The sequence below is a fragment of the Mus caroli genome, chromosome 11, assembly GCF_900094665.2.
Source record: "Mus caroli chromosome 11, CAROLI_EIJ_v1.1, whole genome shotgun sequence".
NCBI classification, from domain to species: Eukaryota; Metazoa; Chordata; class Mammalia; order Rodentia; family Muridae; genus Mus; species Mus caroli.
The window spans coordinates 111,223,444-111,242,882 of record NC_034580.1 but is presented as its reverse complement, the minus strand read 5'-3'; the positions used below and the strand labels follow the sequence as shown (position 1 = coordinate 111,242,882).

General features: G+C 50.7%; 1 protein-coding gene across 1 annotated transcript; it reads right to left on the bottom strand.

Moving 5' to 3' along the window:
- Positions 1 to 400: 400 nt before the first annotated feature.
- On the bottom strand, positions 401 to 14,555 carry Cdr2l (cerebellar degeneration related protein 2 like). The gene is made up of 5 exons (XM_021177965.2): positions 14,087 to 14,555; positions 6,060 to 6,172; positions 5,662 to 5,810; positions 3,976 to 4,140; positions 401 to 3,454 (listed from the first exon to the last, which is right to left on the bottom strand). Exons 1-5 carry the CDS (start codon positions 14,163 to 14,165, stop codon positions 2,563 to 2,565), a joined length of 1,398 nt encoding a protein of 465 aa, XP_021033624.1. The 5' UTR covers positions 14,166 to 14,555; the 3' UTR covers positions 401 to 2,562.
- Between the last annotated feature and the right edge of the window lie 4,884 nt (positions 14,556 to 19,439).

The following is a 19,439-nucleotide window of genomic DNA, read 5'->3' as shown; positions in this document are numbered from 1 at the left end:
AGGAGGAGGAGGAAGAAGGAGGAGGAGGAAGAAGGAGGAGGAGGAAGAGGGAGAGAGGGGGAGGAAGAAGCTGGGGGTGTAGTCCAGTGACAGTGTCTAACAAGTACAAAACCCTGGCTTCAATCCCTAGTACCAGAGAAACTGGACATGGTGGCAAATTTCTATAATTCCAGCACTTGGGAAGTAAAGGCAGGAGGGTCAGAAGTTCAAGGCCACCCTCATCACTCACCTCATAGCAAGCTTCAGTCTAGCTTAACATCCATGAGATCCTGTCTCAAAAAGACAAGCGTTCCCCCCACACTGTTGATCATGAACGCTGTGTCTGATAGAGCTCCACCTTCCTGCCCCCATTGTTAGATTACTTGCTTTTATTTGTAGTTGCTTTGGGGGACCCTCCCCAAGCCAGAAAGTAAACTCTAGGGCGATCCAGACCCTTTGTGCTTTGTTGACCAGAGTGCTTGGCATAGCAGGCTCTTCATAGACACAGACTTTCCTGAGGGCTGATTGCAGGCTGTCTAATCATAGGTGAGTAGTCATGAGAAAGCTGAGATTTCAGGGCACAAAGCAACCTCAAAGGACACACCCGTCATCTGCAGTGCCGCATGGCAGGGGGCAGAGGGCCTGTGAGACTCGGAGGCAAAACTATAGATCCAGGGCCACTTGTGCTTTTAGAATACTGGTGCACTTTTTATTAAAGAAGAGAATAAAGCATTTGTAAATATATTTCTCTCATGTATACTTCAAAGGTGACGCTGATCGGCTGCTACAGGACTGGGGAAGTGAACAGGCCTGAATTCCTCCCCATCCCCAGATGACAGCGACACATAGAGGGTCTGGAGGTGCCCAGCCCCAAAGGACAAAAGGTTCCAAGTCATGTGGACAGAAGGATCCAGCTGCCAACTGGCATCCTAGTGCCACCTCGAACAGTGTAGCCTCTCCAAGGATGTCAGACATGCTTGATAAGAAAGCCCCTTTACCCATTAGAAGGAGATAAGGCATGATGGTTCCTCCTGGGCTCCCAGCACTGAGGCCACAGTCACTGCCTCCTGCCGAATTGTATGGCTCCTTTGATTTCTAGAATCTTGAGAAGGGTGGCAGAAGGAACCAGAAGTCCTAAAGGACTGCTAAGGACAAGCTGGGGCCCTGGGCATGTCTTAGCTGATGCTTGACTTTCTGAAGTTTTAGACTAAAATATTGAACCCCTGACCCAGGTGGGGCCTCAAAAGTCATCCCCATAGAGGCAGGAGGTAAAGAAGAGGCATTCTGTAGAAAGATGGAAGAGGAGACAGTTCTTCCTCAACTTAAGAACACAACACAACATGAGGGCCCGGCAGTGGTAGATCACACCTTTAATCCCAGCACTTGGGAGGCAGAGGCAGGAGGATCTGAGTTGGAGGCCAGCCTGGTCCACAGAGTGAGTTCCAGGACAGCCAGGGCTACACAGAGAAACCCTGTCTCAAACAAAACAAAACAAAACAAAAAACCAAAAACAAAATCAAAGCCCAACCAAACAAAGCCCAAAGTAAGGGTCCTACGGTGCCCGGTGAAGGACAGGCATGAACACTTGGACCTGGGTTGGTGACACTCCTACAGGACATTCTGAAGGCTGCAGATGTGAACTGTCCCTGGGGGGCCTGAGGAAGAGAGGACTGGATGAGACATCATGGTCCCTGAGATGGGGGCAGGCGCAGAGAAAGGAATGAAAGCAAAGGTGGTTTGCAGGCTCGGGGAGGGAGGGAGGGGNGAAACTCCCTACCATCCCAGTCCCTGGAAGGCTTCATGCCCAGAGGATAACTCCAGGAATGGAACTTGGCTCTGAGAGGAAAGGGACACTACCCGTGTATGGCTGTTGTGGGGTTCTCTCTTCCTCTATTCAGACTGGCTACAGATCTGTGGTGAGCAGAAGCCCTTTGCCGGGGCTGGAGGGGATACACTCGAGCCTGGCTAACCTTCCTGCTCTGCAAGGTGGCCTGCTCAGACCTCTGGGAGTGGTACAGCTGGTGCGAAGGGAATGACTGGCAAGAAGCAGTGAGTGGTCTGGGAGACCCCAGACACCAGCAACGGCTGGCTCTGAGGTCCCCTTTCAAGTGTTTCCAGTTGTGACAAGGCTTCAGGAGGCCTTGCATTGCAAATCTCTCAGAAAAAAAAAAAACAAAAACAACTTTGGAGGGCAAAGCTAGAAAGGCTTGCAGAAGACTGGCAGCAATCTGAGGGTGAGGCCTGGGTCCAGAAGCTGAGGGCTGGGGGAGCTGAAAAGCCCCCAGGGACAGTGGTGGGGTGGCAGTGGTGGGGTGGGGAGTGTGTTTGGCTTTTAAACTGAGCTGTGCCTTTAAGCTGAAGCAAAGTGGCCAAGGGAGGCAGAACAGGTGAGCCGAGCCACCAGCAGGGAATATGTAGTGTCCCCAGATCAGAAAGGCCTCCTCAAGCACAAGCACAGCTCCAGCCACCTGCTATGATATATTGCTGCGTAAAGGGCTTTCTCACTTGCCAGGAGGCTGCCAGCCAGGCATGAGGAACCCCTCTGGTCAGGAGGCAGAGGGAGGCAACAGGCCTAGAGAGGGGTCACTTGCTGCTGTGTGTCTTGACTTTGGTGGCGTTGATGTCGGCCTTGGTCTTCTGGATCCTGGCAAAGATCTCTTTGAAGAGTGCCTTGTACTCCGGCTGGCTCTGCTCCAGCCGCTTATCCACAGCCTCCACGTGCTGGCTTAGGCTCTTCTCACCCGCCTTGCCCTCTCCCGGGCTCTCTTCGCCCCCCAGTAGGTCCCTCCAGGAGCTGTCCCGGGAGATGGGCCGTGAGGTCTGCACCCCTGCGTGCCGCACCCCGGCACCGTGCTGCCGGCACTTGCTCAGTAGCTCCTCGTATTTCTCCAGCAGCGCGTGGTACTGCTCATCCACCTCCCGCAGGATAGACATACCGCGCCTGCGCACACTGTTGGCATGCAACGTGAGGTTGCCAGCATGGCGGCTGGCTGGGTCTTTGGCCACTATGGCATTGAGCGCCGTGTCACTGCAGCTCTTGCGCACTGCGTGGCTGGGCGAAGCCGCAGGCGAGGAGACACCATCCTGGGCACTAGAGTCATCTCCACTGCCTGGCTGGGGGTCATCGGCCTCAGGGGCCTGAGTGAGGGGCGCCAGCAGAGCCTCAGCCAGGTGCTCCTCCCGGGCCAGCAGGTAGGTCTTTGCCTGCTTCATCTGTTGCAGCTCCAGCAACTCGGCCTCCAGCTCCTGCACGCGCAGGCGGCAGCCCTCCATCTCACACAGCTGTCGCTCCAGCTCCGTGTACTCCTGGAGCACCACCGTGTACTCCCGTTCTGCTCGCTCCTTGCGCTGTCGCTCCTGGCTCACCTGGGAACGGAGCACCCCCACCAAGGTCTGCAGCCGTTCGTTTTCCTGTTCTAGCGGCCGAGGACCCAGCTCCAAAGAGGAACTGTGTAGGCGGAAGGCATCCTCACATCTGCTGGGGGCGGGGGGCGGGGGAGAGGCAGGCAGCAGTAGGTGGTCAAACACTGACCTCTCTCAGTCACTTTCCACCCCTCTAACTATCCCTCCTCACTGTGTGTCTGAGTACGATGACCTATACTGATTGACCCAGGATTTTTCCGCACTGGGAGACACTGAAGGGTCGGACAAGCAGGTTTCTCACTGAGCTACATCTCCAGCCTCACCTTGCTCTTTATCTCTTTCTCCTAACTAGGATGGGGATCCATTCCGGCATTGCACACATTCTGGGCGCGTGCCTGTACAACTACAGTGCTTAACTCCTCCGAGGTCAGAAGGTTTTTCTCATCTGACTAGTAGGGAAAATGGATGCAAATGGCTTGTGTTAGTAACACCTATGGCTGTCCTTAGTAAGCATCCCGAGGGCTTAGACCAAACGGTCCTCCTTCCCAGCCACTGTCCACCATGCATCTCCACCTTCATCCCTCAGCCAGCTCTCTCCGGACTCTAAGATGACACACCAGGGCCCTTGCCTACCGGGAACTTGTGCACAGCTCCTTCAGGCAGGGGAAGGTATGGATGGTTCTCCTGCGTTCCCGTTTTTCCCGGCGAATCCGAAGTTGCTCCAGGCCTCGAAGTTGCTCCACCTGGGCCTGTAGCTCTTCGACCTGGGACTGCAGGCGCTCAATGGTCTCCGTCAGCCTGGAAAAGGATGGTGATATGCATGGGAGACATTTTTTCTGTAAAAATTGTTAGGGCTGGAGAGATGGTTCAGCCACTAAATGCTAGGCTCACAACCAATATGTTAAGATTGAGTTTTAGGCGTGTGTGTGTGTGTGTGTGTGTGTGTGTAGGTGGAGCTGGAGATCCTGGAACTAGGTGATTGTGAGCTGTAAGCCGTTCACTGTGAGTGCTGGGAACCAAACTCTGGGCCCAGATTAACAAGCACTCTTAACCCCTTAGCCATCTCTGTCTCATCGCAACGCCCCCCCCCCCGCCCCCCCAAGGTGGAGTGTCTTCAGGAGCTAGGGACACCTCCTCACTGCAGCTTGGGAGCCTCAGAGATGGAGGCCATCTAGTTAAGGACAAACAGACAACCTTGAGCTTGCTGTCTGGTGTTAAAGTCAGAGAAGGTTCTGCAGTATCCAAGGGCCTGCCCTTCTCCTGTACTGCCCAGGCTGAGCCAACCATTCCTCCTCAGCCAGCTCTGATCCTTTTGTATCTGTGAACCTGTATGCACGTCCACACGCGTGTGGGTACGTGTGGAGGCCAGAGGATGACTCTGGGCATCACACCTCAACAAGCTATCGCCTTGGATTTTTTGAGACAGGCTCCCGCCGGAACCCAGGAATGGCTGATTCAGCTAGGGTGGGACTTGCCCATTGCCACCTCCCCAGTTTGGGGTTCCGAATGCGCGTCGTTGTGCCCTGCATTTTACAAAGGTGCCTGAGCTCAGCTTCTCAAGCCTGTGCAGCAAGCACTTTAGCCACTGGGCCACTTTCCTAGCTGTACCCCAGGTCCTTGCACACAGCTCTGTTGCCATCACGGAACACTGCAGCTGTGAGGTCGCAGAGGGCAAATCAGGGTTACTGAATCCTTAGTACCCCAAACTGGGTCGGGTGCATCATCGGCGAATAACCATAGGTGGGAAGTTGTTTACTGGAGTATGGGCCATGTTTCACCTACCGGCTGTCGGGGGCTGGAGAGATGGCTGGGTGGTTAGGAACACTTGTTCTTGCAGAGGGGTTGGGTTTAGTTCCCAGCACCCACACGGTGGCTCACAACCATTTGTCACTGTAGTTGCAGAGGATCCCACCCCCTCTCCTGGCACAGGCATACACACAGGCAAAACACCCACACATATAAAATAGAAACAATCTTAAAATGAGAGGGCTGGATGGTGGTGGCTCATGCCTTTAATCCCAGTATTCAGGAGGGAGAGGCAGGCGAACCTCTGTGAGTTCGAGGCCAGGCTCATCTACATAGAGAAAGTTTGTCTTGAAAAACCAAAATCAACAACAACAACAACAACAACAAAAAGAAGGGAGGAAGGACAGGGGACAGAAGAGTGGCTGTTGTGGGATGATAGATAAGCACACACATGTGACAAGGCTGACCTCATTGCCACCCCAGTCTCTTAAGCCTGGTCTTCTAGGAGTATGAGTCCCCCCCACCAACCACATATAACACCCTGGGCCTCTCCCTCACCATTCCGGCCCTTACCCATGGATCTTCTGCTGGGCAGCCTTACTCTCCATCACCAGCCTCTGGTTGGTCAGCTCCAGGTCTCTGGCCGTCAGGTCCAGCTGCTCATACACTTTAGCATGCTGCTCGTTCACGAGCCTCAGTGTGTCCAGCTGCTTGGTCAAGTACTAGGGGAGGAGGGAAGGATGGAATAAGGCTTTACAATGCGACGGGGACAGATACCCCTGTCCGTCCCTCTACCACTCCTTGGCCGACTGGCTTTGAGAGGTGTAGGAGCCGAAGACCACCGTGCAGCCTGCGGTGGGTGGGCAGGTGGTGAACTGTGAGGGTTAAGTTACAAGCTGTACAGAGGCACACACAGGCCAAAGCTGGAGGTTCCTGGGAGATGGGAGAAGGCAGAGCCGGAGGCCCCTCACCTCGATCTCCTGCACCTGCTCCTCATTGGTGGAGTACATCTGCTGCAGGGACTCCTCCAGCTCCTTGTTCCGCTCCAGCAGCGTCTTCCCGAGCTCGGCAGCTAGGTGCAAGTCTGGGGTGGGGTGAGGCAAAGAAGAGCACAGAATGAGGAAGTCAGAGGTTAATAGAGAAGCCCTAGCATTCATTGATGGCTGGCTGGGGCCTGGGTGACTCCAGCAGCACCCTGATGCACTCTCAGAAGCCCTAGCAGGTAGGAGGCAGAAGCCAGGGGCTTAACCTGTTGTCATTTCCTTCTGAAGTGCCTTTCCCCCAAGAGCTCCAGGCTCACTCCCTTGGACCGGATCTTATCTCGGAGTTCAGGCTACCCTGGAACTCATGATCCCTTCTGCTTCAGCTTCCTGAAAGCTGAGATTGTAGACGTGTGCTACCAACCAGCTAGGTGGATCTGACTGAAGTCAAAAACAGATATCGCAGAAAGGTGGAAAGTCAACACTAAAAACTTAGTTGAGTCGGGTGTGGTGGTGCAAAGCCTCTAATCCCAGAACATGGGAGGCAGAGGCAGGTGGGTCTCTGAGAGTCTGAAGACAGCCAGGGTTATGTATTGAGACCCTGTCTCAAAGAGAAAAAACAAAACAAAACAGAGGATCTGGAGAGGTGGAGAATCAGTTTGGTTTCCAGCAGTCAAGGTTCGCAACCATCTGTAATTCTGGTTTCAGGGGATCAAACATCCTCTTCTAGCTTTCGTGGGACACATGCAAACACACACCCCTAAAAAGCCAAAACTGGACCAGTGAGATAGCTCAGTGGGTAAAGACAACTGCTGCTGAACTTGGACACCCTCATTGTGGAAGACCACCACACACACACACACACACACACACACAAAGTAATACGTTTTGTGCAAACAGAGCTGTATTCTGTCTGTATCTGCTTTTTTCCTCTAGAGGTATATCGGTAGCTTTTTGTGGGTAGACCTATATACACACTACTAGTGGATGGAGGCAATGCTATTGTATTCACGCTCTAAACACCCTTATCTAAATAATCTTATATTTTAAAATGTATTTATTTATTATATGTGAGTACCTTGTAGCTTTCTTGAGACACACCAAAAGAAGGCATCAGATCTCATTACAGATGGTTGTGAGCTACCATGTGGTTGCTGGGAGTTGAACTCAGGACCTCTGGAAGTGCAGCAGTCAGGGCTCTTAACCGCTGAGCCATCTCGCCAGCCCCTAAATAATTTTTATTGTTGGGTGTTTAGAGTGTCTGAGTATTTTCTCAATTAAAATGGGCCAAGTGTGGTGTGCATGTCTATAACCCCAGAACTCAGGAAACCGAGGCAGGAGGATCAGGAATTTGAGGCCAGCCTAGGCTACATGAGACTCTTTTTCTCAACAAACAAACAAACAGCAAAAAAAAAAGGAAAAAAACCCAAAAAACTAAAAAAGCAAAACCAGAAGAAGAACTAAAAACCCTGACACACCAGGACTGGGGCTGAACTAAGGCAGAGAACTTGTGTAGCATGCAGGAATCCTGACATTCAGGGTCCAGCAGGAATCCTGTGTGGAAGTGCACACCTGTAATCCAGGACTGAGGTACAGGCAGAGGGATCGGGAGTTCAAGGTTAGCCTTTGATACATAGGGTTTGTTCAAGGTCAGCCTGAGTTACACAAGACCCTGCTTAAAAACAAACAAACCAACAATAAACAACAACCAAACTGTGCCACAGGCCCAAGACCCCAGCCACTCAAGAGGCTGAGGCAAGAGGACCACAGGTTTGAGAACAGCTCAGGCAACCCAGAGGTACTTTCTCAAAATAAAAAATAAAATAAAATATATATGAGCCTGGGAGCTCACATTGTAATTCCAACAGTTGGCAGGCTGAGGCAGGATTGCAGCAAGTTCCATGCCCAGTCAGGATTCATAGGGTAAGACCCTGTCTTAAAAACTGGGCAGTGGTGGCCCATGCCTTTAATCCCAGCATTCAGGAAGCAGAGGCAAGTTGATCTCTGAATTTGAAGCCAAGCTGGTCTACAGCGTGAGTTCAGGACAGCCAGGGCTATACAGAGAAACCCTGTCTGGAAAAACAAACCCAACAACCAAAAACAAAAACAAAAACAAAAAACTTAACACTACAGTGCTAGAGAGATGGCTCAGTGATTAAGAGCACTTCTAGCCATTACAGAGGATCTGGGCTTGGTTCCCAGCACACACACACACACACACACACACACACACAGAGCAGCTTATAACTGTTTGATAACCCTAGTCCCAGGGGATCCAGCGCTCTCTTCTTGCTTTTGTTGGCACAAGGCACTCACATGGTACATATACATACATGTGGGCAACACATTCATACACAACATTTTATAATCTTTGTTTAAAGTCACTAACAGGGCTGGAGAGATGGCTCAGCAGTTAAGAGCACTGACTGCTCTTCCAGAGGTCCTGAGTTCAATTCCCAGCAACCACATGGTAGCTCACAATTATCTGCAATGGGATCTGATGCCCTCTTCTGGTGTGTCTGAAGAGAGCAATGGGGTACTTAAATACATAAAATATGTAAACAAACAAATTAATAATAATAATAATAAAAGATAAAGTCACTAACAGCAAACAGTAAAAGAAGACTGGGGTCATAGTTCAGTGATGGGAACAGTAGTGTGGTTGTCCAGCATGTGTGAGGGTCTGGGCTCAGTGTCTAGGACTGAAAAATAAAAGCCAAACTACAATTAACTTCATTGTATTAAACCCTTAGTGCAAATCACACCTTTGGTGAGAACACTTTGCTAGAAACAGGATTTGTGGGGCAAACAGTGGGCCTATGCAGTCCATTCTGCACAGAGCAGGAAAGCTCGGATTTATTATTATTAAACGTTATGAGGCTGTTTGTTACACCAGCCGTCATTCTAGGCCGATGGTGTAAATCTGGACCAAGATTTGTAAGAGCCACTCTTCTGGGGCCAATAAGACATGGTGTTATTTTTACACATAATGATAGGTCTGCCTTACCTCAAAGACAGATGGGCTTTCTGGTCCCCCCTCACCCAGCCCCCCTCTCCTCCCCACAACCTCCTGCAAGTTTTAGATACGTGGTTGTTTCGGCTACCCTCTCTGCTGTGCAGCAGACAAGCCCAGTCTTCCTCTTGGACCCTTATGGAGCAGGGTTACTGGATGCATAGAGGGCAGAGCATCCTGATCAGCTACTGCACCTAGAACTTAATCAGGAACAAGCATAGAGTAGCTTCCACAATGAGGGTAAAAAAAATTTTTTTTTTAGATTTATTATTGTATGTAAGTACACTGTAGCTGTCTTCAGACACCAGAAGAGGGTGACAGATCTTATTACAGATGGTTGTGAGCCACCATGTGGTTGCTGGGATTTGAACTCTTAACCACTGAGACATCTCTCCAGCCCCTCTTTTTCTTTCTTTAAAGATGGAATATCCTGTAGCTCAGGTTGGCTTCAAACTTGCAAGTAGCCGAGGCTAACCTTGAACTCTCTCATCCTTCTGCCAGTACCTCCTAAGTGCTGGCAAGGTGGGGATGTGCCACAGCGTTTGCTTTTGGGGAATCAAACCCGGCACTTCCTGCATGCTAGGCAGGCACCCTACCAACTGAGCTATGCCCCCAGTGACTTTTGTTGTCGGTTTGAGGTAGGGTCTCACGGGGTCCAGGGTTTCCTTGATATGTAAGCAAGGATGCCTTTAAACACTACAATCCCGTTGCCTCTGCCTCCCAAGTACAGGATATAGAGAAGCTCAGAGTAGAGTGAGGTTTCAAAGTAGCGAGACTGGGGGCCGATAGAGCTGAATTAATCAGAGATGAGGGCTTTGTGCCCTGATGTCACTGGGAAGCAAGTCCCTCTAGCTAGACTGTAATGACAATGCCTAGAACAAAAACAGTTTTCCTGTAGGAAACAAATCTAAATCAGTTACAAACTCCATAGCCTGGGGGCAAGTAGCCTGCCTGATGAAGACGATGAAGACGAAGGTCCAGCCACCTCGTATAAACCTAGTAAGGCAGTTGAGGACATTTGCCGTATGAGCTTATATACATTGGTCCAAAGTCTGGAGGCATCTACAAAGTTGTACAAAGCTTGAAGCCCAATGTTCTGATTATTGAATGACAGCCTTATGACATATCATGTGCTCAGGAATAACAGTGGGGAGGGGCAGGAGGGAAGGCTGGCTTTGAGGGAACCTCGCGGTGTTCTCAGTCTGTAACAGGATAGTGATGTTCACTTCATCCCTTTCCTAAACAGTTCATGAAGGTCTTGGTGTTGGCATTTCGTCTAGGCTCCGCCCCAGTTACCTGGCAACGGCCAGGTGCGCCTGACTCACTATAAAAGGGGCTGCTCGGCCCCCTCCTCTCTCTTATTCTCTTGCTCTCCTCCTCTTGCTCCTGCTCCCTTACCCTCTTCCCCCTCTCTCCCCATTCCCACCCCCTCCAGGTTCTCATGGCCGGCCTGTACTCCTCTACTCTCTCTCTCTGCCTCTACCACCCCCTCAACTTCCCTCCCTATGCCCTGAATAAACTCTATTTTATACTATACTGTCGTGTGGCTGGTCTCTCAGGGGGGAGGGATGCCTCAGCATGGGCCCGCCTTCACCAAACATACCCGTGGCTTCCCTATCTTTTTCTAAAACACAACATTCAGAACTGTTAGGTGGTCTAGGAGGTAACCATACACCATTATACCTAGGTGGCCTGTGACAAGACCCTGCAGCCCAGCCAGAATTCAAAACCAGAAGAATGAGGGAAAGCCAAGGACAATTTCAGCACTGGGCTCCTCCTTCCAGGCGAGCTAAGATGTGTGAGTTCTTACTGCCCATAGGCGGGGATCCCAGGGGGGTGGGGGATACGCCACACTACGAACATAAAGACATCGAAGACTGCCTAGCAAAAACAGCGAATGTGACTTGGCCACCTAGTGATCCAAGAACGACTGAGGAAAGAAGACAGAACGGACTCTGCTTGGGGTGGAGGCGGGAGAATCTCAGGGAAACTGGATCGAATTGCAAGCTAAGCTGGTCAGAGCAGCCTGGAGGGAGGATGGGTGGAGTCTAGACGCTGTAGAGCAAAGGACTGAGAAAAAACTAAGTTCTAGGGGAGGGAGCTTGCGGAAGGATAGTGGCAGCTCGGGACTCGAGCTGGTGGCTTGGATGCTGGGAAATGCGGAAGCTCGCTGAGCAGGACTCAGGCACAGAGCAACAACTACAAGCCTGTCCGATTAACCGGCAGCTCTGAACTAAGCCAGGGAAGGTACTGAGTCTGCGCTGCCACGCCCCCTGGCCCTAGGGGCTCTCTGGGGGCTTCCTTCATGGGACTTTAGTGGTTATTATAAGGCAATGCCCCAGAGAAAACAAAGAAGCCCCCCCCCATCCCCAAATCACCCATTTGGCTGGGTGTCATGGTAAAGCAGGACAGACTCCTGACAGAGAGGCAGGAGAGGGACAAGGATCAGGCCAGGATGGATTGAGGTGGAAGACTGTGCTGGTGGATCTGGGAGCCCTGCCCCACAGAGCACAAGAGTCAGAACTCAGAAAGGCCTTTGGTGGATGAGCAGGGTGGAGGAGCCGGGTGGAGGAAGGGCATCCCTTTCTTTACCAGTCAGCATCCCCAAGGGTGGGGAGGACTCAAGGTCAGGCTAGGCAGGAAGGGAGGTCAGCTCTCAAAATCTGTGACTCAGCAGCCATCCCTCAGCCTGGACAGAGGTGGTCACAGGTGGGGGAGGGGGAGGGCAAAAAAAGAGCCAGCATTTATAATTAATTCATGACTTCTTACTATTTTTATAGGTGCTCAAGTTAGTGGGTGGAGGGAATCTAGCAAATCTAAGACCACTACCTCCTGACTCTGGGACAGAGCCACACTAAAGCCAAACACAATCTCTGGGGACAATTTCTTTGGGGAGAGAAGTTTGGGGCTTGGGCCAGGGTAAGGGCAAGCGGGCAGGAAGGATACTCCAATGTGTGGGGGAAGAAATCACTCTGTGGGTCTGGGCGGATGGGAAGGACAGAATTTGGGGACTGTGTACAAAGTGGAACACAAACAGGCCCTCTGACACGACTGTCTTTTGGCAGACGCTCCACCCCATTGCCCAGTTCTGGCCTGGCATGCAGAGCTGCGTGGCTAGGCTTCCTTTGTCCCCTACTTCCTGTCCTTCATTTGGCCCCAGGCCTCGGTTACAAACATCCCTTCTCCCAGCGTGCCCTCCTTCAGAGCTCTTTGCTGAGGGGACTATACTGTCACACACTGGTTACTTTAACTCCCCACTTCCGTCTCCTCCGCTGGAATTCATGATCGGGAGGATAGAGATTCCATCCCTAGATGCTGGCACAGCATCTAGAAGGAAGGGCCTCTGTCTTTATAGCGTGTTTCATTACTGGGTATCATCCTGGATTCTGAGCTCTGTCTATGTCTAGAGCTGCAGGCCTGATCAGCAGGACCCAAGAAGCAGGGAGTGTTCGGGGCTTATCAATCCTGTTGGAATGGCAGTTCCTGTCCCTTGGCAGAAGCCACACATCTCCCACCCCTACTGCAAGGCTTCTTCCTCCCACATCTGGGCTGGGCATGGTGCCAAGCCTTCATTAGGGGTGCGGGAACTAAATGAGACGACCGCCATGGTATTAGCATCTGCCTCCCCTAGAGGCTATCTTCGCCAGAAATCAGCTTTTCATCTTTCCTTCTGCGCTAGCCTCTCCCAGGAAACCATCCCATAATCACTATGCTTAGAGCAGCATACAAGTGGGCCTACCCCATCAGCCCTTGTGTGCCCAGAGGGTCAGGCTGTGACTGTGCCCAGGTCCCAGGCTGATGTCTGGAGCTCACATGGGCCCAGTAGGTGTTTAGAGAGTAGAAAAGTTTTAGAGGTTGTGGCCAGGACAGAGAAGAGGTGTCACAGAAGCTCAGGCATAGCAACGTCTAACCCAACACTCTCTACCCTGTGGAGCTCTCCCAAGGTTCTGATTCACTGACAAGCACAGGGACAGCCCCTCATCTGCAGGTGAAGCTCGGCTGCATGGGGAAGTGGGTCAGGAGACAAAGGCTCCAGGATCCAAGTGCATGTTTCCCATCTTGGCAAAACCAGGGCTCTGGGCCCTAAGGATGGAGACCGGCCTTCGTGGCACACACACACTGTGCCAGGCTTGTGTTTTAATACCTCAGAGCATGCAGGTGACCCTCACCCTCAGGGTTTCAGTAAGAAGCAGCAGAGAGGAGGTTGGGGTCTGACTACTTCAGCAGGCCTTGGCCTTGACCCTGACCCTCCCGGGCCTTCTGGTTAGGTCGGCTCCACCTCTCAATGATGTCATTTTAGCCACCTCATCACCAGCTTCTAACTCCCTTTTAGTCATTTTCTAGATGAGTGTCACGGAAGTGGCTCCCTCTTTCCCCAGGGATCTCATTTGGCAAAAAGTCTGAAATTGCTAAAGGACCCCTTCACATCCTGAGCCACTTGGGTGGAAGCCCCGTGCAGGGAAGGACCAGGGAACGCCTCTCTTGGGACGGCAGATTGGAGACTTTCAGCTTCTTCGCAGGCGTGAGCATGCACCACCCCCTTTCTGGGCAGAGGGAAGCGAGTTGGGGAAACTTTCTGGAAGTCTTAGAGCTCAGAAATTCTAGCCCGAACAGGTGCTGTTGATCTGGAGAGATGACCTATCTCATCATACAGTGCATTCTTAGCAAAAGTACCAGGAATCCTCTGTGGGCCCCAAGACTTCCATTCTACCTAGTAATCGGGCCCCCTAATAATACCCTACCGGGGCACGCCAGCAGTTGCTGCTACTAAAATGAGAAGGGCGATGGATGCCCTGTCAACTGGACACTTTTGCAAGTCTCTCTCCAGCGTCAGAATATTCCAGGGCAGCGCCCTTCTCGGTCCACGTCCCCATTCTCAAGACGCACCATGCTCCGCTGGGCTCACCAGGTCCAGCCTAGCCCTTTTCTAGGGGATACCGCCCAACAATGGAGTAGTGGTCAGGGGTCTTGGGGCACACGCTGTTTCCCTCCCCAACGCGCTCACCCTGCTCCAGGTCCTGATGATCGTACCAGGACTCCTCCTCCTCTGCGGAGTAGTCCTCCATCCCCGCGGCTCTCCGCATGGCCCCGCGGGTGGCGGTGGGCGGGCGCTGCGGCAGCTCAGGGCCTGGGCTCGCAGCCCGGGACAATGCGGCGGAGGCGGCCCGGGCTTCCAACGTCGGGAGCTCGGGCTGCAGCGCCCCTGCGCCCGCCGCCCGTGATCGCCATCCGCTACCGGCCCCGTGCGCCCAGCGGGGCCTCTGGCTCCCGCGCTCCCCGGGTCCCGCCGAACTGGGGACGCCGGGTGGCGGCGGCACAAAGGGCGGAGGGGTGGGGACTGCAAAGTGGGACGACAGCTGGGACCACCCGGGACCGCCTGCAGGGCTAGGGCGTCAGCAGAGTGCGGATGCAGCGGCGGGNACCCCTTGCCCGCCTCCGGCCCGCACACCGCCGAGCCCGCGCCGCGACACCCGGAGCCGCCGCTGCATCTCCGCCCGGCCCGCTTTCAGCTTCCCAGGCCGCCAGCTTTGCGGGGTGGGACCTGCCGCCGGAGACCAATCAAAAGACGTATGCAAATAAGGGGCGGGACCGAAGGCAAGGACCTTCCTGCTGTCCTGGTCCAGGAATTGCTGGATCAACCCTCTGTCCTGCTTTTCCTCCACGTCCGACTTTTATTTACGTCCATCTGGAATTATTTTGTTTGCTTGTTGTCTGTCCTTCTGGCTCTCCTGGGAGCAAGGGTCTGTCTGATGTCCACAGTGGTCCTCAACTGCGGAGAACGTGCTGACCCACTGATATATTCCAGGAACTTTTTAAAAAATGGTATCAAATTACAAACATCTTTAAGAACCTTGAATGGGGGTTTGGCTGCTGGAACACTGGAGGTCAAGAGTTCTTGCTGAGGCTTTGAGTTCGGTTCCCCGGCACCTATGTCAGGAAGCTCCTAACAGCCTGTAACGCCAGCTCCAGGGAATCTGACACCTCTGGCCTCTGGGTACTTGTAATCACATAAACTCTCACACATAGAAAACACACACACACACACACACAAATGCTTAGAAAGAGACAGGCACAGTGGTTCCCTCCTCTACTAACAGGAGCTGGGAGGCTGAAGCAAGAGAATTGTCTTGAGTTCTTAGGCCAGACTTTTAACACAGCTTGTTCCAAGCCAGACTAAGCTACAGTGTGGAAGTTTTTCTGTAAACTAAACTAGGCAAAGCTAAACATTACTTTAAGTGGGTTGAGGAGGTGGTTCAGCACATTAAAAGTGCTTACCAGGTTTTGTTTTGTTTAAAAAAAAGCAGAGTGTGTGGCTTGCTCTTGTAATCCCAGCTCTGGGAGCTGGGGAGCCAGGAGAGATGGATCGATGGTAGCCAGTATAAACCTAACTTACTTGGCCAGTGATAGGCCTTGTTTCAAAAAAAGCAAGGTGCACAGCTCCTTGTTCAATAACACTTGGAGGTTGTCCTTTGCCCTCTACACACACATGAACACACATGAGTGAACACACACACACACACACACACCTACCTTTAAGAACCTGAGTCTTAGGCTAGAGAGATGGCTCAGTGGTTAAGAGTGCTGTCTCCTTCTTCCAGAGGTCCTGAGTTTAATTCTCAGCAACCACATGATGGCTCACAACCCTCTGTAATGGAATCTGATGCGCCCTCTTCTGGTGTGTCTGAAGACAGCGACAGTATACTCACAAATAATAAACAATTCTTTAAAAAGAAGAACCGAGGTCGTGGGCTGGAGATGGCTCAACTGCTCGTGCAGAAGATCTGAGAATTCATTCCTCAGATCAATATGGTGGTTCAGAAACACCTGGAACTCCTTCCAGGGGATCAGTTCTCCTCTTCTGACCTCCTTGGGCACGAAGCGTGCATATGGTATAGATACATACAGGCAGGCAGACACTCATACACATAAATATAGAATAAATAAATATAGAAATAAAACTCATTTTAAAAGAAGAGCTGGAGTGTTTAAAAACCTGTATGTCTGGAACCAGGCTGGAAGGAATGAACTTTGGGCACGTGTTACTTGTATTCTGCCCTTTTCACTTTAAGGTCTGTTTCTTACTGCTTAAGATCCAAATCTGATATCCAGTTACACCCATAAAAGCCATGCTTTAATCCATCCAAGAATTTTTTTTCCTTAAAGGAGTTTTCCTAATCCTCCAGCATTCATGTAATTTGTTTTTTGTTGAGACCCATCATGTGTGAACATTCTTTTGTTTTGTTTTGTTTTATTTTGTTTTGTTTTGTTTTTGAGACAGGGTTTCTCTATATAGCCCTGGCTGTCCTGGAACTCACTCTGCAGATCAGGCTGACCTCGAACTCAGAAATCCACCTGCCTCTGACTTCCGAGTGCTGGGATTAAAGGCTCGTGCCACTACTGCCCAGCATGTGTGAACATTCTTGAGGCACTCAATATATGTTGCGATATACCCAGAAAAGGACATCTAGCCAGAATATGGCAAAACCTGAAAATCCAAAGGTAAAAGGCATATGGCCAGGAGAAAATGGGTAAAAGACTTGACTGGACAAATTTGAGGAAAAAAAATCCAAATGGCCCAGTTAACATGTGACTAAGGTACAAAGTTTTATTTAATCCTCAGGACATGCAAATTAAATGCACACTGAGGTACCCCTATTACCATACTTGGGACCTTAACTGTCTCCCAAGGCTCATGTGTTAAATGCTTCACTCCTAGTGTTGTTGGGAGATATAAACACTTTTGAGAGATGGCGCATACTGTATGAATGTATGTGTGTGCATGTGTGTATACATGTGTGTACATATGAATCTGTGTGCATGTGTGTATATGCATGTGTGTATGTTTGCGTGTGTATGTATGTGTATATGTGTATGCATGTGTGTGTATGTGTGTGTGGGTGTATACATGTGTGTATGTATGTATGTATATATGCATGTGTGTGTATGTGTGTGTGTATGGGTATATGTGTGTGCATATGTGTATATGTGTGTATGCATGCATGTGTGTATAAATGTGTGTATATATGTTCTTGTGGGTATATGCACGTGTGTACATGTTTGCGTGTGTATGTATGTGTATATGTGTATACATGTGTGTATGTGTGTGGGTACATGGGTATATACATGTGTGTATATATGTATGTGTGTATGTGGATATATGTATGTGCATATATGTATATGTGTGTATGCATGCATGTGTATATATGTGTGCATGCTGTGTGCATGTGTGTATATGTGTTTTGGGATGTATAGGCATGTGTGTATATGTTTGTGTGTATATGTATGTGTATACGTATATGCATGAGTTTGTATATGTGTGTATGTGTGTGTGTCTTTATGTCACTGAGGGTATAACCTGTTTGTGGAGCCCTGGCCTCTTCTCCCTTTCTGTGCAGTCTGGTGATGAAATGAATGATCACATTGCATCACGTGCTCCTATTATGATGAGCTGCCTTGCCATAGCCCTCAAAACTGATCCTGGGCTGAAATCCTCCAGATCTGTGGGATAAAATATACTTTTTATAAATCATGGAGTAGCTTTCTATCACTATGACAAAATACCGAAGGTGAAACAACTGCCAAGGAAGAAAGGTATGTTTTGGCTCAGGATTCAGTTCATCATTGCTTCGCCCGTGGGCCTGTGGCAAGGCAGCTCACTGTAGTGAGAGCACATGGCAAAGGAGCCTGGTCACCTCATGGCAGCCCTAAAGGTTCTACCAGCTCCCACTGGCACCATGGACTGGTGACCCAGCCTTTGTCACAAGGGTCTTTGGGACACCTGGCTGTGTGCTTAATGACAGAAAGCCAACTAACTCACATGCTCAGCAGGATGGCTGCAGCACTTTGTTTTAACTTTAAAGGACAGAAAGGAAATAGCATTGTCAAGAATATTGACCATCTGTAATGTCCCCTACTCCTGGAGGGAATGACATCAGGGCAAACCATCTTAGAAAGCTGCTTGGTGGGGTCTGTAAGATGGCTTGGTAGAGAAAGGTGCTTGCTGGCAAGCCTGGTGACCTGACCTAACAGCTGCTGGTTTTTTCCTTGTTAGTTTTGTTTGTTGTTTCAAGATCTCTCTGGATAGCTCTGGCTGTGCTGGAGCTTGCTATGTGGACCAAGCTGTCCTTGAACTCACAGAGATCCTTTTGTTTCTGCCTCCCAAGCGCTAGGGTGAAAGGCAACCAGATGACCTGAATCTGTTGCCTGGGACCTACATGGTAGAAGGGGAGAGCCAACTATTGTAATGTGTGCTCTGACTTCCACACGAGTGCTGTGCCACACACATACACAGAAACAACAATAAATAAACAGAGGTGGAGAGCTGGCTCGGCAGTTAAGCAGTTAAGGGCACAATGCTCTTGCAGAGGTCATGAGTTCAGTTCCCAGCACCCACAAGAACCAGTCACTCCGGCTCCAGAGGAGCTGCTGCCCTCTTCTGGCCTTTTTGGGCACCTGTACTCAGATGTACCCACACACACCCATCACAATGCACATAATTAAAATTCAATCTTTTTTTTTTTTTTCCGAGATAGGGTTTCTCTGTGTAGCCTTGGCTGTCCTGGAACTCATTCTGTAGACCAGGCTGGCCTCAAACTCAGAAATCCGCCTGCTTCTGCCTTCCAAGTGCTGGGATTACAGGCGTGTGCCACCACGCCCGGCTTAAAATTAAATCTTAATAAAAAGTACAGTGTGGAATATTTATGTGACAGAGTGTATCTATAACACAGTACATATTGAGAAACTCTGGGCAAGAGATGCCAGACACAAAGAACAAATATCTGTATTCATTTCTTCTGCGTTAGACTGTCTCAAATAAAGTGGCTTGAACATAATACATTTTTGTTTGGTTTGGTTTGGATTTTTCAAAACAGGGTTTCTCTGTGTAGCCCTAGCTGGCGACACAGAGTTCCTAGAACTTTCTCTGTAGATCAGGCGGGCCTCGACTTCAGGGATCTGCCTACCTCTGCTGGGATTAAAGGCTTGGGCCACCGCACTCAGCTGACTACCTACACTTGTGGTTTATAAGTCTGATGTGGATTTCGATGCCTCAGGGCGTTGGCTGAGTAATTTGCTTCCTTGCTCCATCTAGTTCCTAAAGGTCACCCACATGCCTTTGCTGGTGGCTCCTCCCTCAAAGACAGGAGCAAGAGTGCGGTGTCTTTGTCACACTGCATTGCTCTAACCTCTTCTGACACCACCCTCTTATTTGGATCTCTGCTTTTAGAACTTTATTAATATTATTTTGGTGTGCGCGTGATGTACACGTGTGGGCGTGTGTGCCGTGTGGGCGTGTGTGCCGTGTGGGCGTGTGTGCCGTGTGGGCGTGTGTGCCGTGTGAGCGTGTGTGCCGTGTGGGC